General features: G+C 51.0%; 1 protein-coding gene across 11 annotated transcripts in view; it reads right to left on the bottom strand.

Annotated features, from left to right (window-relative positions):
* The window catches only part of TRABD2A (TraB domain containing 2A), a 161,070-nt gene that overhangs the window by 31,436 nt on the left and 110,212 nt on the right, over positions 1–19,422 (bottom strand). For 7 of the 11 annotated variants that reach the window (XR_011386507.1, XM_051842700.2, XM_051842701.2 and 4 more), the window contains 2 exons: positions 5,323–5,469; positions 1,218–1,392 (listed from right to left, as the gene is read on the bottom strand). Coding sequence is in view for 10 of the 11 variants with exons in the window: in XM_051842700.2 (XP_051698660.2) it covers positions 1,218–1,392; positions 5,323–5,469 (322 nt within the window). In the remaining variant the exon portion in view is untranslated. Of the gene's footprint in view, positions 1–1,206; positions 1,393–5,322; positions 5,470–19,422 lie in introns of all 11 variants that reach the window. The other 4 variants (XM_008254183.4, XM_017340438.3, XM_008254184.4 and 1 more) reach the window with 3 other exon arrangements.

Genomic DNA, 19,422 nt, shown 5'->3' with positions numbered 1-19,422 from the left:
ATGGCCACAACGGCCGGAGCTGCACTGATCCGAAGCCAGGAGCCAGGAGCTTCTTCTGGGTCTCCCACATGGGTGCAGGGGCCCAAGGACTTGGCCATCTTCTACTGCTTTCCTAGGTGATAGCAGAGAGTGGGATTGGAAGAGGAGCAGCCGGGACTAGAACCAGTGCCCATATGGGATGCCAGCACTTCAGGCCAGGGCGTTAACCTGCTGTGCCACAGCACGGGCCCCCACCCCAACTGATTTTGCTGTCTCAGGCAGCTATGATATTAAACAATGCCCTTGATTCTTTTCAACAAACACCCTGGAATCTGAACACCCTCCCCACTTTCTGTCCCAATAAGAGGCACCACCATCTACCTGGTTACTAAGGGCCTAATTACTGGTACCATCCAGGATTGCTTGCATTTCTGTTCTCCTCTACCTAACTCAATAGCAAGTTCTATCGGCCATATTTCAAAATGTGTCCGATGTCAGCCTATCTCTTTTCATTGCCACTGCAAACATCTGGATCAAAGCCACCACCATGTCCTATATGATTGATGGCAGCAGCCTCCTAACTGGGCTCACTGTTTTCTCTCCTGCCTCCTCCCACCAGCTATCCACAATGTATTACAGTAGACTGTGAATCAGGCCAAATCATGACCACCGTGGGGGGCTGGCACTGTGGAGCAAGTTAATCCTCCACCTGCGATGCCAGCATCCCACATGGGCGCCAGTTCGAGTCCCAGCGGCTCCGCTTCCGATCCAGCTCTCTGCTATGGCCCAGTGGAAGATGACCCAAGCATCCACATGGTAGACCTAGAAGAAGCTTCTGGCTTTGGATTGGCCCAGCTCCAGCCGTTGGGGCTAGCTGGGGGGTGGACCAGCAGATGAAGACTTCTCGGTCTCTCCCTCTTACTGTCTAACTCTACCTTTCAAAAATAAAATCTTTAACAAAATAAAAAACAAGGACCAGCTTGGAAGTAAAACTTTTGGCAAACAGATCAAATAGTGACAAGTCGTTGAATGGGGGTCTTGGGGGAGCTTCAAACCCATTCTGCCCCTCTGGCATCTGCTAGGTGACTGGTTTTCACAGCTACCACTGTTCCACCCTGTGGGTTTTCAAGGCTACTGTGAGGCTGGGGTAATAAGAATGGAACAAGTTAGCCTCTAATGTTCCCTTCATAGAGAACCATCAGCCCCCAGAGGCTAATCAGAAACTACCTGCAACTCACCAGCTCCAAAGGCAAAGAAAAAGCCTTTGTCAGGGAACTCCTCCAAAAGGGCCTTGACCCGCTTCCCCATTCTCTCATTGCGCTTGTAGATCAGCTCCCTGCGGAAGTAGCTGTCAATCTCCTGGGCGGTGATGCGTTCCTGAGGCGGGAGCGTGGCGTTAATAAAATTCGGAACCTCCATCAAGAGAAAAAGAAAAAAGAATAACTTAAGGGCAATACAGTTATTAACACAGTTGTTTCATATGAGCATCAAATCCTCTAGTCACCCGGATGCCTGTATCCCATATTGGAGTGTGGGTTGGAGTCCCGGCTGTTCCCTGCTAATACACCCTGGGAGGCAGCAGGTGACAACGCAAGTACCTGCGTCCCTGCCACCCACATGGGAGGCCAGGATGGAGTTCCTGGCTCCTGACTTCGGCCTGACCCAACCACCTGCTGTTGCAGGCATTTAAGGAGTGCAACAGTGAATAGAAGATCTCCTCCTCTCTCTGTCACTCTGCCTTTCAAATAAATACGTAGGTAGGTAGGTAGATAACTAGAAAAATAAATGTTTTTAAAAGGGGGAGTGAACTAGTGGGTGAGAGATCACATGTATGGGGCGGTCACATTGTTCTCGTGGTCTCCTATCTGCTATGTTCCAACCATGATCTCACCTGTAGCCAAAGTGAAAAAGTACTAAATGCAGTGCATGCAGGAACTCTTAGGCTATTTTTTTTTTTTTTTTTTTTTGACAGGCAGAGTGGACAGTGAGAGAGAGAAACAGAGAGAAAGGTCTTCCTTTTTCCGTTAGTTCACCCCTCAATGGACGCTGCAGCCGGCACACCACGCTGATCCGAAGCCAGGAGCCAAGTGCTTCCCCGGTCTCCCATGCGGGTGCAGGGCCCAAGCACTTGGGCCATCCTCCACTGCACTCCCGGGCCACAGCAGAGACCTGGCCTGGAAGAGGGGCAACCGGGACAGAATCCGGCGCCCCGACCGGAACTAGAACCCAGGGTGCCGGCGCCGCAGGTGGAGGATTAGCCTATTGAGCCACAGCGCTGGCCCTCTTAGGCTATTTTTTTTTAACTTTTATTTAATGAATATAAATTTCCAAAGTACGATTTATGGATTACAATGGCTTCCCCCCCATACCGTCCCTCCCACCCACAACCCTCCCCTTTCCCACTCCCTCTCCCCTTCCATTCACATCAAGATTCATTTGAAATTATCTTATTATACAGAAGATCAGCTTAGTATACATTAAGTAAGGATTTCAACAGTTTGCTCCCACACAGAAACATAAAGTGAAAAATAATAGATGATTTTTTTTTAAATGATGATGAAATCAGATCAGACCTATTGTCATGTTTAATCCCAGTGAGAGTCAAGTTGGGAGTTGATTTTTTTTTTTTTTTTTTTTTTTTTTTTTTACAGAGGATCAGTTTAGTATACATTAAGTAAAGATTTCAACAGTTTGCACCCCCATAGAAACACAAAGTGAAATATATTGTTTGGGTACTCGTTATAGCATTAAATCTCAATACACAGCACATTAAGGACAGAGATCCTACATGAGGAGTAAGTGCACAGTGACTCCTGTTGTTGACTTTACCAATTGACACACCTGTCTATGGCATCAGTAATCTCCCTATGCTCCAGTCATGAGTTTCCAAGGCTATGGAAGCCCTCTGAGTTCTCCGATTCTTATCTTGTTTAGACAAGGTCATAGTCAAAGTGGAGGTTCTCTCCTCCCTTCAGAGAAAGGTACCTCCTTCTTTGAAGACCTGTTCTTTCCACTGAGATCTCACTTGCAGAGATCTTTTGCCAGAGTGTCTTGGCTTTCCATGCTCTTAGGCTATTTTAAACAGTATTTCTATTCCACTTAAATGATTCTGACACCACATGTTTATATAAGGAGACCATATCTTTACATAGCACATCCACAGTTTTAACTTGTTTAATTCACTCATGCTTTTTCATGAAAATCGTTTTATGCAGTAACATATTTTAGAATAAATAATTATGATTCTACTACCCAAAACATGTAATTTCCATAAATACTTAGCTGTTTTATAAAACTGATACACTTAGATTTTTGTCACTTCTCTACTTCCTATTCTCTCTCTAGCTTTCTCCCATGTTCCTTGCCCTACTGGGAAGTGTTGCACCGGATTCTGATATACACATTGACTGCTTTCAGTGTATCGACCAATGATAGGATACAAGTCCACCAAAACTGTGACAACCAAAGTGGTTCTTGCAACTCAGTGCTGTAGGAGAGGCTAGCCTGTGGTTTTCTCCCACCCCAACCTGGGTTCACATCCCTTCCCTGGGCGCTTGCTGCCTCCATGGCTTCCCAAGGCTAACCATTACCTTAGCCCCATGCCTATCCCACCTGCTTCTCCTCCCAGCAGCCTCTCAAAAACACTGACCGACTGACTACACAGTCTGCAATGGAGCCACCAGCTTTCTTTTTGGATAACAGATCTTTTTTTAAATGTGTTTAATTTGTTTCCATTATTGGCAAACCAGCTAGAGACGTATTAGTTCACTCCCTGAATGCCCACAGCAGCAAGGGACCAGCCAAGACCAAGGCAGAGCTCAAGTCCCATGCCCAGGTTAGCTTTTTTCTGCTGCTTCAAGTGTCAATCTCTCAATTGATCTTGACCTCTAGCCCATTTCCCCACCCATCCAGAATGCCCATAAGAATGACCACCACCGTCCTCCCTGCTGTCCCTCGCAACACCTGTCGCTCCCCTGCTCCTCCCACTTTTCTGCCTTACTTATACTTCTCTCTCTAGACTTTCTGGAAAGCCCCTTGCACCTTTTAAGTTGTTTTTAATCTTTATTTATTTATGTATTTACTTGAGAGGCTGAGAGAAAGAACTCCCAGGCACTGGTTCATGCCCCATGTGCCTATAACTGCCAGGACTGGGTCAGGCTGAAGCTGGGAACCAGGAATTCAATCCATGTCTCCCATCTGGGTGGCAGGGACCCAACCACTTGAACCATCACTGCTGCTTCCCAGAGTAGGCCTTAGCAGAAAGCTGGAGTCCAGAGCCAGAGACAGGTAGGGATTCTAGGTACTCAACATGGGACATGGGAACGGTGTCAGCTGTTAGGCTAAACCCCCACTCCCGTCATATCCTTGGACACATCTGTTATTAACAAGATGACCAAATCCTGGCCGACGCTACACTTGGCTTCTCTTGTCCCTCTCACTGCTGTTGCTCTTCCTCCTTCACCTCTTAGGTCCACACACATTTCCTTACAGGAAATCTAACGTACACCTGGACAGCACCACCCACACCCACCAGCTCCCTGCCCTCCTCCCCAGCATCCTCACACACGAGGACTCTGGCACTAGACAGCGGTGGGGACAGACAGCACCCTCCCCACCTCAGAGCTTCGCAGGCACTTGCAGCTTCCCAGTGTGGGGAGGAGAAGGGCCAAGCTTTGTCCTATGGCAAACCTGCCAATAAACATCACAAATATCCGTCCAGCCTCTGAGGCCTTACCAGCCACTTCTTTCCCCTCAATGCCACCTCCAAGGCCAGTCCTGGCATATACTCACCCTACCAGCACAGCCACACTCATGCTGCAATCCAGCAACATGGAATGACTCATGTTGCAAATGCTGGCAGCACCCCCAGCCCTCACGCACCACCCCTGCGAGAACTCCATAGACACACGAACAGGGTCACGTGTCTCTAGAAGCCACTGGAAGCTTCAGCCAAAGTCTCGCTCCAGCATTTCTCAAAGTGTCCCCTGAGTCAGCCAGGAGACCACCAGACTGGCATCCCTTGTTCTCTCTGAAGGCGGCTTCCTGCTGCCCGCTGCTGAGTCCTTTGGAAATTCACCCTCTGCCTGGGATCCTGGCACTGCCCCTCATCCGCAATCCTCTGTCCCTAAAAGGATCCCAAAGAATGCCTTTGTTAGCACTGCGCCTGGCTCAAAGACATCTCCATCTGCCCATTTTATTTTTAGAGCCCTTCATGACCTCAGTCCTTTGTACACAGGATGTCCAGGGGCCAAGGCAGGGCTGGGGGAGGGGAAAAGGGAACGTCTTTAATCTTGTGCAGTATTGAAATGCGTGCTGAGCTCCGCAGAGGTCAAGCACACTCACCTGGGAGCTGTCATGGCTGAAGATGACCGAGCTGAGGTCCCCACAGTTGTAGTGTTTGATGAGATCCTCCGTGGTATAGGGGATCTGAAGGCTGCCGGCTCGCAGGCTCTCCTGCTGCAGGAGGGTCTGGTTCAAAGCAAAGATGACCTGAAAGGGGAGAGAACACAAGGCCCTTTGAAGTTCACTGACAAGGCAACTGCTGGGGGCCACCTTGTTTCTTTGGTCCATGGCTGGAAATGGTCTCACCTCTGTACTGGTTATGTAAGAACATGAAGACTTTGCTTAGAAAAAGGGAGCACGAATCCCTGGCGTCCAAAGACAGTCCTGGCCACATCAGCCTCCTTTGGCTAACACCTCGGGAACTGCCTTCATAGACATGGAAAATCTTAGACTCCTCAACCCGAGGCTGGCCAAGAGGGAAAGGGACCAAAAGAGCTGGTTTGTAAAGAAGAAGCCGGGGGTAGGCCCAGGAGGGGCTGGGAGCACAGACAGACCCCAGCAGGTTCCAGCTGTAGAAGGGACTGGACAGGATCTACGTGGCGGTGCAGCAAGTTAAGCAGGGTCCTGTGATGCTCGCCCCCCCCCCCCATTAGAGCATGGGTTTGCATCCCAGCCACTCTGCCTCTGATCCTGCTTCCTGCTAATGTACCTGGGAAGGTGGCAGAAGATGGCCCAAGTGCTTGACTCCAGCCACCCACATGGGCGACTCGGATGGAATTCCAAGCTCCTGGCTTTGGCCTGGCCCTGTCCCAATTTTTTTTTTTTTTTTTTTTTTTTTTTTTACAGCCAATTGGGGAGTGATACAGAAGATGGAAGATCTCTCTCTCTCTCCCTATCTCTCATCTTCTCTATCACTCAACCTTTCAAATAAATACATTGGAAAGAAGAAAAGGGGAACAGAACTGGAACTGCTGCATATATCTGTGCCTTATTTTGTTTTAGAGCTTTGTTTACTTTTCTATCTATTGGAGAGGGGAGAGGGGAGAGAGGAGATTTTCCATCTGCTGGTTCACTCCCCAAATGGCTGCCAAGGCTGGGGCTGGGCCAGGCCATAGCCAGGAGCTTCATCCAGATCTTGAACCAGCACCTATATGAGATGACACTGTCACAGGCGGTGTCCCTGCTGTGCTACAACACTGGACCCCCAATTGCTTTTTTTTTTTTTTTTTTTTGGACAGGCAGAGTTAGAGAGAGAGACAGAGAGAAAGGTCTTCCTTTTTCCGTTGGTTCACCTCACAAATGGCTGCTATGGTCAGCGCTGCGCTGATCCGAAGCCAGGAGCCAGGTGCTTCCTCCTGGTCTCCCATGTGGGTGCAGGGCCCAAGGACTTGGGCCATCCTCCACTGCCTTCCCAGGCCACAGCAGAGAGCTGGACTGGAAGAGCAACTGGGACAGAATCCAGCACCCCAACCGGGACTAGAACCCAGGGTGCAGGCACTGCAGGCAGAGGATTAGCTTAGTGAACCACAGCACCGGCCCCCAATTGCCTCTTTAAGGTCTACTTCTTAATTCATCACATTGGCAACATCTGAACTTTGAAGCAGCCACATTCAAGCCATAGCACCTGCCCTGCCCCCCACCCACCTCCTTTGCTTACTCCAATACTCCCTGTCCCTGACATGCAGCCTTAATCAAAGGCAGGGACAGAGCCCTCTTTGTAAGAACCCCCACTCTCCTCTCTTCCCTGACACCTTCCCCTTCTATCCTGGAGGCAACCTCCCCAAGAACCTGCAGACCCATCTCTGGCGTCTAGGATGTTCTGAGCCACAGCATGTTGCCACGCTCCCCACCCCTCTGTAGGTGATGAACCAGGGCTGAGAGCCTGCTTTGTCAGTCCAATCAGAGGGGCAGATACACCATGGTCAGGTCTGCGAGTTATGGCCTGCATGAGGAAGCCCAGCCTTCCACAGATAGGAGCACTGCCTTCTTTAAAAAAAAAAAAAAAGAGAGAGAGAGAGAGAGAGAGAGAGAGTTTTTTTTATTTATTTTAAAGACAGAGTGGCAGAGAGAGACACAGATTGTCTATCCACTGGTCAAATGGCTGCAATGGCTGGGGCTGGGGCTGGGGCTGGGGCTGGGGCTGGGCCAGGCCAAAGCCTCGAATCAGGAACTACAACCAGGTCTCCCACATGGATGATGCAGCCCAAGCACTCAGGCCATAATCGGCTGATTTCCTAGATGGATCAGAAATGTAACATCTGGGACCTCAGCCAGAGCTTTGATGGGATGCCAACACTGCAGGCCGCGGTGCCTTAAGCCCCTGTGCCACAGCGGTGACCCAAGCACTGCATTCTAAAACCTGATTAATTGAGCCCTACCTACAACCCCTGACTTCAGGGGAACTGAAGAAACAAGCCTTCAGAGGCGAGGGAGAGGAGCTCTACAAAGACCCTATTGAGGCCCGCATTGTGGCATATAGGTAAAGCCGCCGCCTGTGACACTGGCATCCTATATGCGTGCCAGTTAAAGTCCCAGCTGCTCTACTTCTGATCCGACTCCCTGATGATGGCCTGAGAAAACAGCGAAAGATGGCCCAAGTGTCTGGGCCCCCGCCACCCATATGGGAGACATTGAGGAAGCTCCTGGCTCCTTGGCTTCATCCCTGCCCAGCCCTGGCTGTTGCAGCCATCTGGGGAGTGAACCAGCGGATGGAAGATGTCTTTCTATCTCTTCCTGTCTCTGTAACTCCAAGGAGAAGAAAGGAAAAAGAAGGAAGCAAGAATGGAGAGAGGGAGGAATAAGAAAGTAAGGAGGGAGGAGGAGGGATGAAGGAGGAGAGAAGGGAAGGGGGAAAGAGAGAGGGAAGGAAAAGGAGGGAGGGAGGGAGGGAGGGAGCAAGGGGGAAGGAAAGAGGGAAGGTGGGAGGGGGGAGAGGGATGGATGCAAGGAAGGGAGAAAGAAGGAAGGGAGGATGGGCTGAAGGAAGGAGCAGCAGCCCCTGTTAAGTATGCTGGCCCCGGCCAAGGTCTCACACATTCTGTCTCATTCTAACTCATCCAGGACAAATTCTCAAAGTCTGATCAGCTCACAGATATCTGTAGATGGGCTGTGCTGTCCTCCTGAACACATCCAAGACATGTCCAAGTCGCCTGTTGCTAATGGACCTTCCTCCAAGACTTCCCATTGATTTTGAAATGTTTTTCTTAAGGTTTTCTTGGTATTTAAATAATATTGAGCCACCCATTCTAGTAGACATGCAGTCTGCACACTGGGGGAGACTGCATGGGTCACATAGGTGAAGTAAGAATGTGTTTATTCAGGCCGGCGCCGTGGCTCAATAGGCTAATCCTCCGCCTGCGGCGCCGGCACACGGGGTTCTAGTCCCGGTCAGGGCGCCGGATTCTGTCCTGGTTGCCCCTCTTCCAGTCCAGCTCTCTGCTATGGCCCGGGAGTGCAGTGGAGGATGGCTCAAGTCCTTGGGCCCTGCACCCGCATGGGAGACCAGGAGAAGCACCTGGCTCCTGACTTCGGATCAGCATGATGCACTGGCAGCGGGGGCCATTGGAGGGTGAACCAACGGCAAAAAGGAAGACCTTTCTCTCTGTCTCTCCCTCTCTCTATCCACTCTGCCTGTCAAAAAAAAAAAAAAAAGAATTTGTTTATTCAGTCCATTCTCACATTCTGCCTGTCCTAAGAAGCTTGCAAAGCCTTGCTGGAAGGTTTGTGATCCAGGTTTATCTTTGAGGATTAAGCTTCAAAGAAGCTTGCATCCCGGGGCGGCACTGTGGCTTATCGGGTAAAGCCACCACCTGCAGTGCCAGCATTCCATATGGGCACTGCGTCAAGTCCCAGCTGTTCCACTTCCCATCCAGCTCTCTGCTTATGGCCTGAAAAGCAGTGGAAGATGGCCCAAGTGCTTAAGCCCCTGCACCTGCATAGAAGACCCGGAAGAAGCTCCTGCCTCCTGGGTTCAGGTCAGCACAGCTCCAGCCGTTGCAGAGTGAACCAGCAGATGAAAGACCTTTCTCTCTCTGCCTCTGCCTCTCTGTAACTCTGCCTTTCAAATACATAAATAAATCTTAAAAAAAAAAAAAAAAGGCAGCAGCAGCTTGCATCCCAAAACAAAGCCAATAACATTATGTTCTCATTTAGTCCTCCCAACATCTTAAGGATAAATATATTTGAGAGATGAAGAAAATAAGGCAAAAAAGAAATCAAAGAACTTGTTCGGGGTTACATCACTTAGTAAACAAGGTAGGCTTTGACTGTAGTCTAATGCCAGAGCCAGATATCCCTATGAGGCTGTACACAGGGTATGCTGCTATCAAGTGGCAGTAATTGGCCTCTGTTACACGGTCACATTTGAATTACGAGGCTGAACCTAAGGACATGGGAACCTATGAGGAGCACTCCAAGCGGCTTTCCTTGACCACTGTGAAAGCGTGCCACTGCCCCGCCTTGGCTACTCTCCACCCCACTGCCCAGTCTGCCTTCTTCCACCACTCGCTTTACTATCTTCTCCAAGACATTCTCCAAGCTTGGGCTAGTTGTGCCGAGACACCACTTCCTTCTTTTGCACACTTGGACTGTGACTGAGCCCCGTGACATTAAATGGTTGATAGGGAGTTTAGAGCGTCCCAGTGATTCCGGTTGCCAGACTCCTCCTTATAGGATTTACACATCGCTCCTGATGACAAACAGCAGGATGACAACCCAGCTAGTACTGCCCAGGCAGGGTGGTTTCCTAGCCCCACTGTGCTCAAGACCGGAAGGCCTGGGCATAGCAGAGTCAGCAGAGGAAGCGATGGGAGGACAGGGACCAAGAGGACAACGGTGATCTTAGAAATTAAGTGGCTGGCCGACAGCATCATCAAGAACAGGGGAGTGTAACAAACACTAAGAGTTGTGAGCATTCACTCTGTGTCAACTACTGACGTACAGAATCAAGGCAAGTCACAGCGCCACAGGTTCTGGAAATTCATTCATTCATTCATGCCTTCTCCCATTCCCAGATTGTCAAGCAATACTTATCTTACTCCTCCTCTCCCAAGCACTGAAGACACAGGACTGAACAAGACAGACAAGCTGGTTGCCCTGGGATGCTTCCATTCCACCTGTAAGAGGAAGTGTTGTCCAGAAGACTCCGGGGAAGAGAGAGAGGGAAGGAGGTGTGGTGTATCATACAAGCTTCTGGAAGGAGGAGAAGAGGCAAAGGCTCAGGGTTCAACTTTCTTCCCCTGACTTCACATCTGCCAGGACAGCCCACATACAAGCAAAGCGAGACCTCGGAGCATCCCAGAATCCTCCTTCCCTGTTTTGCCTTGGGGGAGAAAGTGGTCACCTTGGGTCACCCCACGCGGTCTGAGAAGCCACCTAAACATGGGTCTTTTAAGGAAGTTTGAGCAGCAGATGGCAACTCAGAATCAGTACTGGGCCTTTCATTTGCTGTCAGAGAACACAGAAATGTCTTTTTAAATTCTTGCTGTAACCTCAAGCCTCTGTCCAGGGCTGCTTCAACCGCTCTGAGTAACAACCCAGAGGACTTTACCATTGTATTTATCTCCACCCCAGGTACTTCTCAGATTTTATGTATTCATTTACTTGAAAGGCAGAGTGAGAAAGAAGAGACAGACAGGGAAAGAAACAGAGAGAGCAAGCTCCCATCTGCTGGTTCACATCCAAAATGGCTGCAACAGTCAAGGCTGGCCCAGGAACTCCATGTGAGTCTCCCAAGTGTGTGGCAGGGGCTCAGGCACTTGGAATATCTGCTGTCTTCCAAGGTGCATTAGCAGGAAGTCAGATCAGAAGCAGAGAATCTGGGACTTGAACCAGCGCTGATACGGGATGGTGGCGTCACAAGCAGTGGCTTAACCCACCACACCATGAGACTCGTCTCCACACCCCCAGCTACTTCTCAAAGGCTTTCAGATCTTCCAGATGAAAACTCAGCTTAAGACAAGCCGCTGACCCAAGAGATCAGGAGACACAGAGTCTTAGGTGACCACCCAAGTGATGAGGTGGAGGGGCCGGGTCTCCATGGCTGGGAAGAGCAAGCATCCAGCCCACCGTGCTTCCCGGCAGACCCTGGGCACCCAACAGTGCTCGGGGTCTGTTTGATGAGACGCATTGTGTGAATACAAGGGAAGGCTCAACAGAGAGGCTCCAGGACAGCTGGATCTGGGTCCTCAGCAGAGGCCGCCCACCCACACTCCTGCCCTCCCAGCTTAGCAGGGGAGGGGCACCTCTGGTAGCCTGGGTCTGTTTACTGGAGAGAGGCCTTAGTGAAACAGATTCCTTAGGGGAGGACCAAAGAGAAGTTCCCGAGGGGAAAGTCTGAGTGAGGTCGGGACCCCTTATAGGACTTCCTGGGAGCCAGGTACCCCCGACGTCTCGGGGACTTGCTGGCCTGCCACCACCACACACCTAGGGAGTGGGTCCCTTCCTCCTGGCTCTGCCTTGCCCACCTCTGCTACCAGGCCTGGCTGCACTCACACCTCAGGCTCCCCCACAGCAGGAAGAGCCCTGGGAGGCACAGGCGGAGGCACCTCCTTGGGACAAACCTGCAGTCGAGCCTGGGGCACCATCCCTAGAGGCCAGAGGAGGTGGCGATCCACTCCTGCGGAGCCCAGCTGGGAAGGCTGGCACTCCCAGGGTCTCCTCAGACACAGTTACACACAGCCCCAGACCGGCTCCGATTAACACTCCTGAGGCCTGGACACAGCTTTCTCAAATCCCTGGGGCCTCCCACCCCCTCCCCCGACCTCAGACAGGGTGAGAGGACCCTGGTTCTTTTTTTTTTTTTTTTTTTTGTCCCCAAGATTGATTTATTTATTCATCTATTTGAAAGGCAGAGTTAGAGAGAGAGAGAGAGAGATTCTCCATTTGCCGGTTCACTCCCCAGATGGCCTCAATAGCCAGAGCTGGGCCAGACCAAAACCAGGAGCTTCTTCCAGGTGTTCCACATGGGTGCAGCGGTCCAAGGATTTGTTACATTTTCTGCTGCTTTCCCAGGCCATTAGCAGGGAGTTGGATCAGAAGGGGAGCAGCTGGGACTCAAACGCACACCTGCATGGGATGCCGACGCTGCAGGCAGCAGCTTAACCTGCCATGCCACAGCACTGGCCCCACGGCTGTGGGTCTTAATGTGACTTACTGTCCTGACGGTGCTTAATGGAGTCTAAGTCAGTGTGACAGACGTGTGGTTTCAGGATGTGACTCGCAGATAAGCAAAAGCCTCAGAAACAACTGCATCCAGTACGTTGGCGCCGGTGTCTCTCCCAGCCGGCCGTCCCGTGTGGGCCGTTGTCATTGACCTCATCTCCCAGCACCGCAGGATCAGTAACAGCTGAACACACAGGGACACAGGACTCTTCCAGGGAGCCACAAAGCCCAGGCACAGGGAGCAGCTTGCACGACCGGGAGCTGGGAGCAGACAGCCAGGAGGGGAGACCGACAAAGGAGCAGGAATGGGGCTCCTGGCTGAGCCCACCGGCCAGTGCTCCCTGCTACTCACCCTCCTAACTTCTTCCCAGCCACCCACCGCCTCCCTATTCCACTCAGTTCTTTCCCTTCCTGTTGCTAACATTTCATCACATACCCGAGTAATCCAAGCTGAGTCACTTAAACAACAGAAATGTATTGTCTCGCACTTCTGCAGACCACAAATTCGAAATCGAGGTGTTGGCAGTGCTCCCTCTGGACCAAAGGAGGATCTGTTCAGGGCCCCTTCCCCGCCTTCTGCTGGCACCTTGGCTTCTGGCTCCAGCACTGTAGTCCATGCATGGCATACTTCCTGGAGATCTGTCTCTGTGTCCGATTTCCACTTTTTACAATCACACTGCCATACTGGACTAAGGACCACCCTAATGACCTTGTCTTAACTTTATCACTGCAAAGACCCTACCTCCAAATACAGTCACAGCATCGAGTACTAGGGGCTAGGACTCCAGCTTAAGGATCTGAGGGAGGCACAGTTCAACTCAACACTTGTCAATCACAGCTCTTTGCTTTTCGTATGGCAACAATTTCCAGCAGTACAAAACAAACACATTTGCTAGTTCCTGTTCTTCAACTGCACTCCTGAAATGCGACCACTGCTGCCAGCAAATTGTATTTCTTTCCAGGGACAATCTCTGTATGTGAAAATAATAGAGGCCGGCACCCCGGCTCACTAGGCTAATCCTCCGCCTGCGGTGCCGGCACACCGGGTTCTAGTTCCGGTCGGGGCGCTGGATTCTGTCCCGGTTGCCCCTCTTCCAGGCCAGCTCTCTGCTGTGGCCCAGGAAGGCAGTGGAGGATGGCCCAAGTCCTTGGGCCCTGCACCCGATGGGAGACCAGGAGAAGCACCTGGCTCCTGCCTTCAGATCAGCGCGGTGCGCCGGCCACAGCACACCAGCCGTGGCGGCCATTGGAGGGTGAACCAACGGCAAAGGAAGACCTTTCTCTCTGTCTCTCTCTCTCACTGTCCACTCTGCCTGTCCAAAAGAAAGAAAATAATAGAAAGGTAGATGATGCTAGATCATCAATATAGACAGATGATAATTGATAGAAAATACATGATCGATAATGGCTTATAGGCACTAGATAATAAATGATGATATAATAACCAATACAAAGATAATAGACAATCAATATACATAAATAGATGAACCTTTGTTTTTGCTTCCTTGGTCTTAAGTAATCAGTAACAGCCTCTCCATGGACAAACAGCAAAGCTACGTATTACAATGTAAAATAAAACAAGGAATAAAGAGCCAAGGTCTGGCCAATGGGTGTCCTCCATTTTTTTTTTTAACAGGCAGAGTGGACAGTGAGAGAGAGAGAGACAGAGAGAAAGGTCTTCCTTTGCCGTTGGTTCACCCTCCAATGGCCACCGCGGCCGGCGCGCTGCAGCCAGCGCACCGCGCTGATCTGATGGCAGGAGCCAGGTCCTTCTCCTGGTCTCCCATGGGGTGTAGGGCCCAAGCACTTGGGCCATCCTCCACTGCACTCCCTGGCCACAGCGGACAGAATCCGGCGCCCCGACCGGGACTAGAACCCGGTGTGCCAGCACCGCAAGGTGGTAGATTAGCCTAGTGAGCCGCCGCACCAGCTGTGTCCTCCATTTTTTTTTTTAAAGATTTACTTTTTTATTTGAAAGTCAGAGTTACACAGAGAAGGAGAGGCAGAGAGAGAGAGAGAGAGAGAGAGAGAGAGGTCTTCCATCCAATGGTTCAATCCCCAGTTGGGCGGAAAGCTGGAGCTGGAGCTTCTTCCCAGTCTCCCACACAGGTGCAGGGGCCCAAGAACTTGGGCCATCTTCCACTGCTTTCCCAGGCCACAGCAGAGAGCTGTATGGGAAGTGGAGCAGCCAAGTCTCAAACCAGCGTCCACATGGGATGCCAGCACTGCAGGCAGTGACTTAACCCACTATGTACAGTGCCAGCCCCTCCTCAATTTTTTTTTTTTTTTTTTTTTTTTTTTTTACAGGCAGAGTGGACAGTGAGAGAGAGAGAGAGAGACAGAGAGAAAGGTCTTCCTTTGCCGTTGGTTCACCCTCCAATGGCCGCCGCTGCAGCCGGCGCACCGCGCTGATCCTGGCAGGAGCCAGGAGCCAGGTGCTTTTTCCTGGTCTCCCATGGGGTGCAGGGCCCAAGCACCTGGGCCATCCTCCACTGCACTCCCTGGCCATAGCAGAGAGCTGGCCTGGAAGAGGGGCAACCGGGACAGAATCCGGCGCCCCGACCGGGACTAGAACCTGGTGTGCCGGCGCCGCAAGGTGGAGGATTAGCCTAGTGAGCCACGGCGCCGGCTAATTTTTTTTTTTTTTTTTTTAAAGAAATGCAGCCTGGGCTGGTGCCGTGGCTCACTAGGCTAATCCTCCAACTGCGGCGCTGGCACACCGGGTTCTAGGCCCGGTCGGGGTGCCGGATTCTGTCCTGGTTGCTCCTCTTCCAGTCCAGTTCTCTGCTGTGGCCCGGGAAGGCAGTGGAGGATGGCCCAAGTCCTTGGGCCCTGCACCCGCATAGGAGACCAGGAGAAGCACCTGGCTCCTGCCTTCGGATCAGAGCGGTGTGCCGGCTGCAGCGGCCATTGGGGGGTGAACCAAAGGAAAAGGAAGACCTTTCTCTCTGTCTCTCTCACTGTCCACTCTGCCTGTCAAAAAAAAAGAAATGCAGCCTGAGACATCCTTAACCACAGGATAATATCGATGACCAAGACAAATCAGTGAGAAAGAAAGGAGAACTTTCTGACTGCAACATGGGACAAATCAAGGCTCCCTGGGCCGGCGCCGCAGCTCACTTGGTTAATCCTCCGCCTGCGGCACCAGCACCCCAGATTCTAGTCCCAGTTGGGGCGCCAGATTCTGTCCCGGGTGCTCCTTTTCCAGTCCAGCTCTCTGCTGTGGCCCGGGAGAGCAGTGGAGGATGGCCCAAGTCCTTGGGCCCTGCACCCACATGGGAGACCAGGAGAAGCACCTGGCTCCTGACTTCAAATCGGCGCAGCGCCAGCCGTGGCAGCCATTTGGGGGGGTGAACCAATGGAAGGAAGACCTTTCTCTCTCTAACTCTGCCTGTCAAAAAAAAAAAAAAATTAAGGCTCCTGCAGCCTTTTAAGTGAGAAAGCAGGTTGGGTACAGAAGCTCTTTGGTGCAGACACCCTAGAGGAGTCTACACCATCCCCAACTCAAAGCGTTCCCGGGACCTCAGCTCCACACTCAGGCTGACTCCGGCAGATCCCGGGAGAAATCTGAGCGAAATTCTACCATTCGCCATTTCTAACAATCCTGCAAGGATGCAGGGTCATTTCTCTCAGATCTCAGACCAGCCTCCTCTTCCAGACACCCATGCACCTTTGTCCTGAGACCTCGTGCACTGGTGTTTCCCAACTCTATCCCCTTCCCTGCTGACACGAACCTCACATGCTCTGCAGCTTACCTGTCTCCCTTCATCACAGGCACCAGCCCAGGCAGGGCATCCGGGGCCACTCCGTGCTCTGTGACAGCTGCACGGAAACCCAGCAAGCCGCTGCACCACCCACTTTGATGAGCGTCTCCCCTAACCACTGCTGCACTCTCAGGAATCTCTTCCTACATTCACCCCGGAGGACTCTAACACACACGCAGGCAGAGCTGGGAACCACAAACAGATGTAAGTCGGGGTTTAGAGCTGCAAGAAGGCATCTGACACCATCACTTCTTTCAAATACAGAACACCTCCAGAGAGTGGCTGATTTGTGCAGTCCCCAGCAGGCATCTGTATGACAATTCCCTATAAAATGCAGCCCGAACATTGTCTTGGCAACTGCACTCCCTGGGGCTCCCACCCTGGCCTAAAACTACCCTGAGTGTTCGCATTTCTCCTCCACTGCCTGCTTGATCTGTTGCCATCGCACATTGCCCTGTGTTCTTGTCCCTTCTCTGACAATCCTGCACCCTCCAGGCATTGCCCTCATCCTCCTCCCCAAATGTGACTCCACCTGCTAGAGAACAGGCAGTTCTCTAGCAGTTACCAAGCCATCAGAGCCCAGCTTCCCAACTTCCCTCCCTTAAAACATCCTTACCCTCTCTTTAAAAAAAGATTTGGAAAGGCAAAGTTACAGAGAGAAAGAAAGAAGCAGGCAGAGAGAATTCTTCCATCTGCTGGTTCACTTCCTAAATGGCCACAATGGCCAGAGCCGGGCCAGGCTACACTCAGGAGCCAGAAGCATCTTCCAGTCACCCACATAGGTGTCAGGGGCCCAAGCATTTGAGCCATCTTCCACTGTTTTCCCAGGTGCATGAGCAGGGAGCTGGATCAGAAGTGGAACAGCCAGGACTCCAGTCAGAGCCCATATGGGGTGCCAGCACCCCAGGCAGCAGCTTTCCCCACTATGCCACAGTACCAGCCCTCTGCCCTGCTTTTCATAACACTAAAGTTAACTCAGTGGATTGAGTGAGCATATATCCAGTCCTACAAGGTTCTAATCACCAGACTCCTGAAGCCAGCTGCTTTAGCAATAGATAAACACCCTGATAACCAATATTGTAAGGGACTTTCAGGTCAGGGCAGGGGAATTCCAGGCCCAGGGCAGAAAATACTGAAGCCCACTTGACCTCCATAAAAATTCCCTGAAGAGCACTGCATTGCTGACCAACCAGGAACTTGAACATGAGCTGAACATGTAACCAGACAAAATAATCACTGTAACTCCAACCAGCCCCTTATCGCCTAGCTGGAAGCCAACATGCAGCTGTCCTGATCTTCTGTTCTCCTTGTTCCCAATTCCCCCTTCCTTGTAGCCTCCTTACAACCCCCGGCACCCTCATTCAGCACGACAGTAGTTCTATAGACATTAGTCTGCTACCTCCTCATCTATGGATAGATTAAGCTTTTTCTTTCCTTTATCTTCAAACCTTGTCCACATGAGTTTGATTCAGCACCACTGACAGGACCAGGCTTTCAGGAACACCTACACTACAGCTTTCAGAGTCTGACTTGTATACTACTAGCTAACAGGGAGGTGGTTGTCAGGGCACTGTCAGGTGGAGTCAGCATGCTTCCACCAAATGTATTCTTTTCAATGGTTTTTCCATCAAACATAAACTTTCCTATGGAATAGCCTAAAAACCACCACTTAAAACATAATATCAAAAGATACCCGCGTTCCAAGTTCCCAAGTCCAGCTGTTATAATACACCAGGAAGCTCCAAAGAGAGCTCCTCTATAATGCCTCCCATATGGTTACCATCTTGCCAAGCCACTTGATGGATGTAGTGCCAACAAATCCTGTCCAATAAAAATTGCCAGGAGCAGATGCCTTCACATAGGGCCTTGTCACTCACTGTCAAATCTTTTAACAGCACCCCAGAAGAAGGCAAGACACACTAGGGAGAAGAGTCCAATGCAAAGAGAGGTAGAATATTTGAACTGGGACCAACTTGGAGAAGGAGAGCCCAAGGTCAAAGTTTTAGTGTGATGTATTTATAATTAGAACAATGAGATAGATGTCGGACCTAGTGGTTAAGATGCCCCACATCAGGGTACATGAATCCAGCTTCCTGCTAATGCAGACACCGGGTGGCAGCAATAATATGTTCAAATGAGTCCCTGTCATCCATGTGGGAGACCCACATTGAGCTCCTGGCTCCTGTTTTGGGAATCTGAGAAATGAACTATTGAGTGGGAGTGATTGTACACATATATACACACATATACACGCACACATATACATATATCCAATAACAGTAACAACAACGTCATCAGCACCCTCATCCCTCCCCCAAAGTCAGCCTGTTCTCTAGCAGGTGGAGTCACATTTGGGGAGGAGGATGAGGGCAATGCCTGGAGGGTGCAGGATTGTCAGAGAAGGGACAAGAACACAGGGCAATGTGCGATGGCAACAGAACAAGCAGGCGGTGGAGGAGAAATGCGAACACTCAGGGTAGTTTTAGGCCAGGGTGGGAGCCCCAGGGACAGGTCCTCACAGTTCTTCCTCACCTCAGAACTGTAAACAGCAGCAAACAGGAGCGGCCAACCTCTGCTTCCCTATTTCCCAGCTCACAGTGGACACACAGAGGCAGTGCTCAGAACCTCCACGGGGAGCCTGCACCAACAGTACAAGGGAAGGGCGCGTACGCCTTTCAAGGACGCACCAGCGTTTTGCAGCCATGTTATCCTCACCCACAGGAGAGGAGACATAACTGATGTGCACAGCCAAATGGAGACTCCACACAGGCAGCAACCACGAGAATATTTACAGAAAAACACTGGTGACCAAATATCCATCCACAAGGATACTGGCAAACTGTGCTGCACACATCAGTGAAATGCCATACAATGGTGACAATAAACAGTGAACAACTTCACCCGAAAGCATGGGTGAATATAACACAGGGTGGAGGGAACCAGCAAGACGCAGAAGGATAGATGCAAGAGTTCCACTTAGAGAACCATTCAAGAACATGACCCAACAGCACACTGCTTAGGTACACAGCTGATGAAGTGTAGAGAAAAACAGCGACTTCAGGTAAGGTGCGCAAGTGTTCTGTGGAGCAATTACCCAGATGGAGATATTAGGAAGAATGGGGGCAGAAGTTGGTTTAAACTCTAAGGACACACACAGCAGAAAGCTCAACAGCATACCCTCCCCCATCCCCGTAAATATAACTGCTTCATTTCTGGACTCCCTTATGACTGGAAA

Source organism: Oryctolagus cuniculus, chromosome 2 (genome assembly GCF_964237555.1).
Source record: "Oryctolagus cuniculus chromosome 2, mOryCun1.1, whole genome shotgun sequence".
Lineage (NCBI taxonomy): Eukaryota > Metazoa > Chordata > Mammalia > Lagomorpha > Leporidae > Oryctolagus > Oryctolagus cuniculus.
The sequence above is the reverse complement of the archived record's forward strand: the minus strand, read 5'-3'. Positions and strand labels throughout refer to the sequence as shown.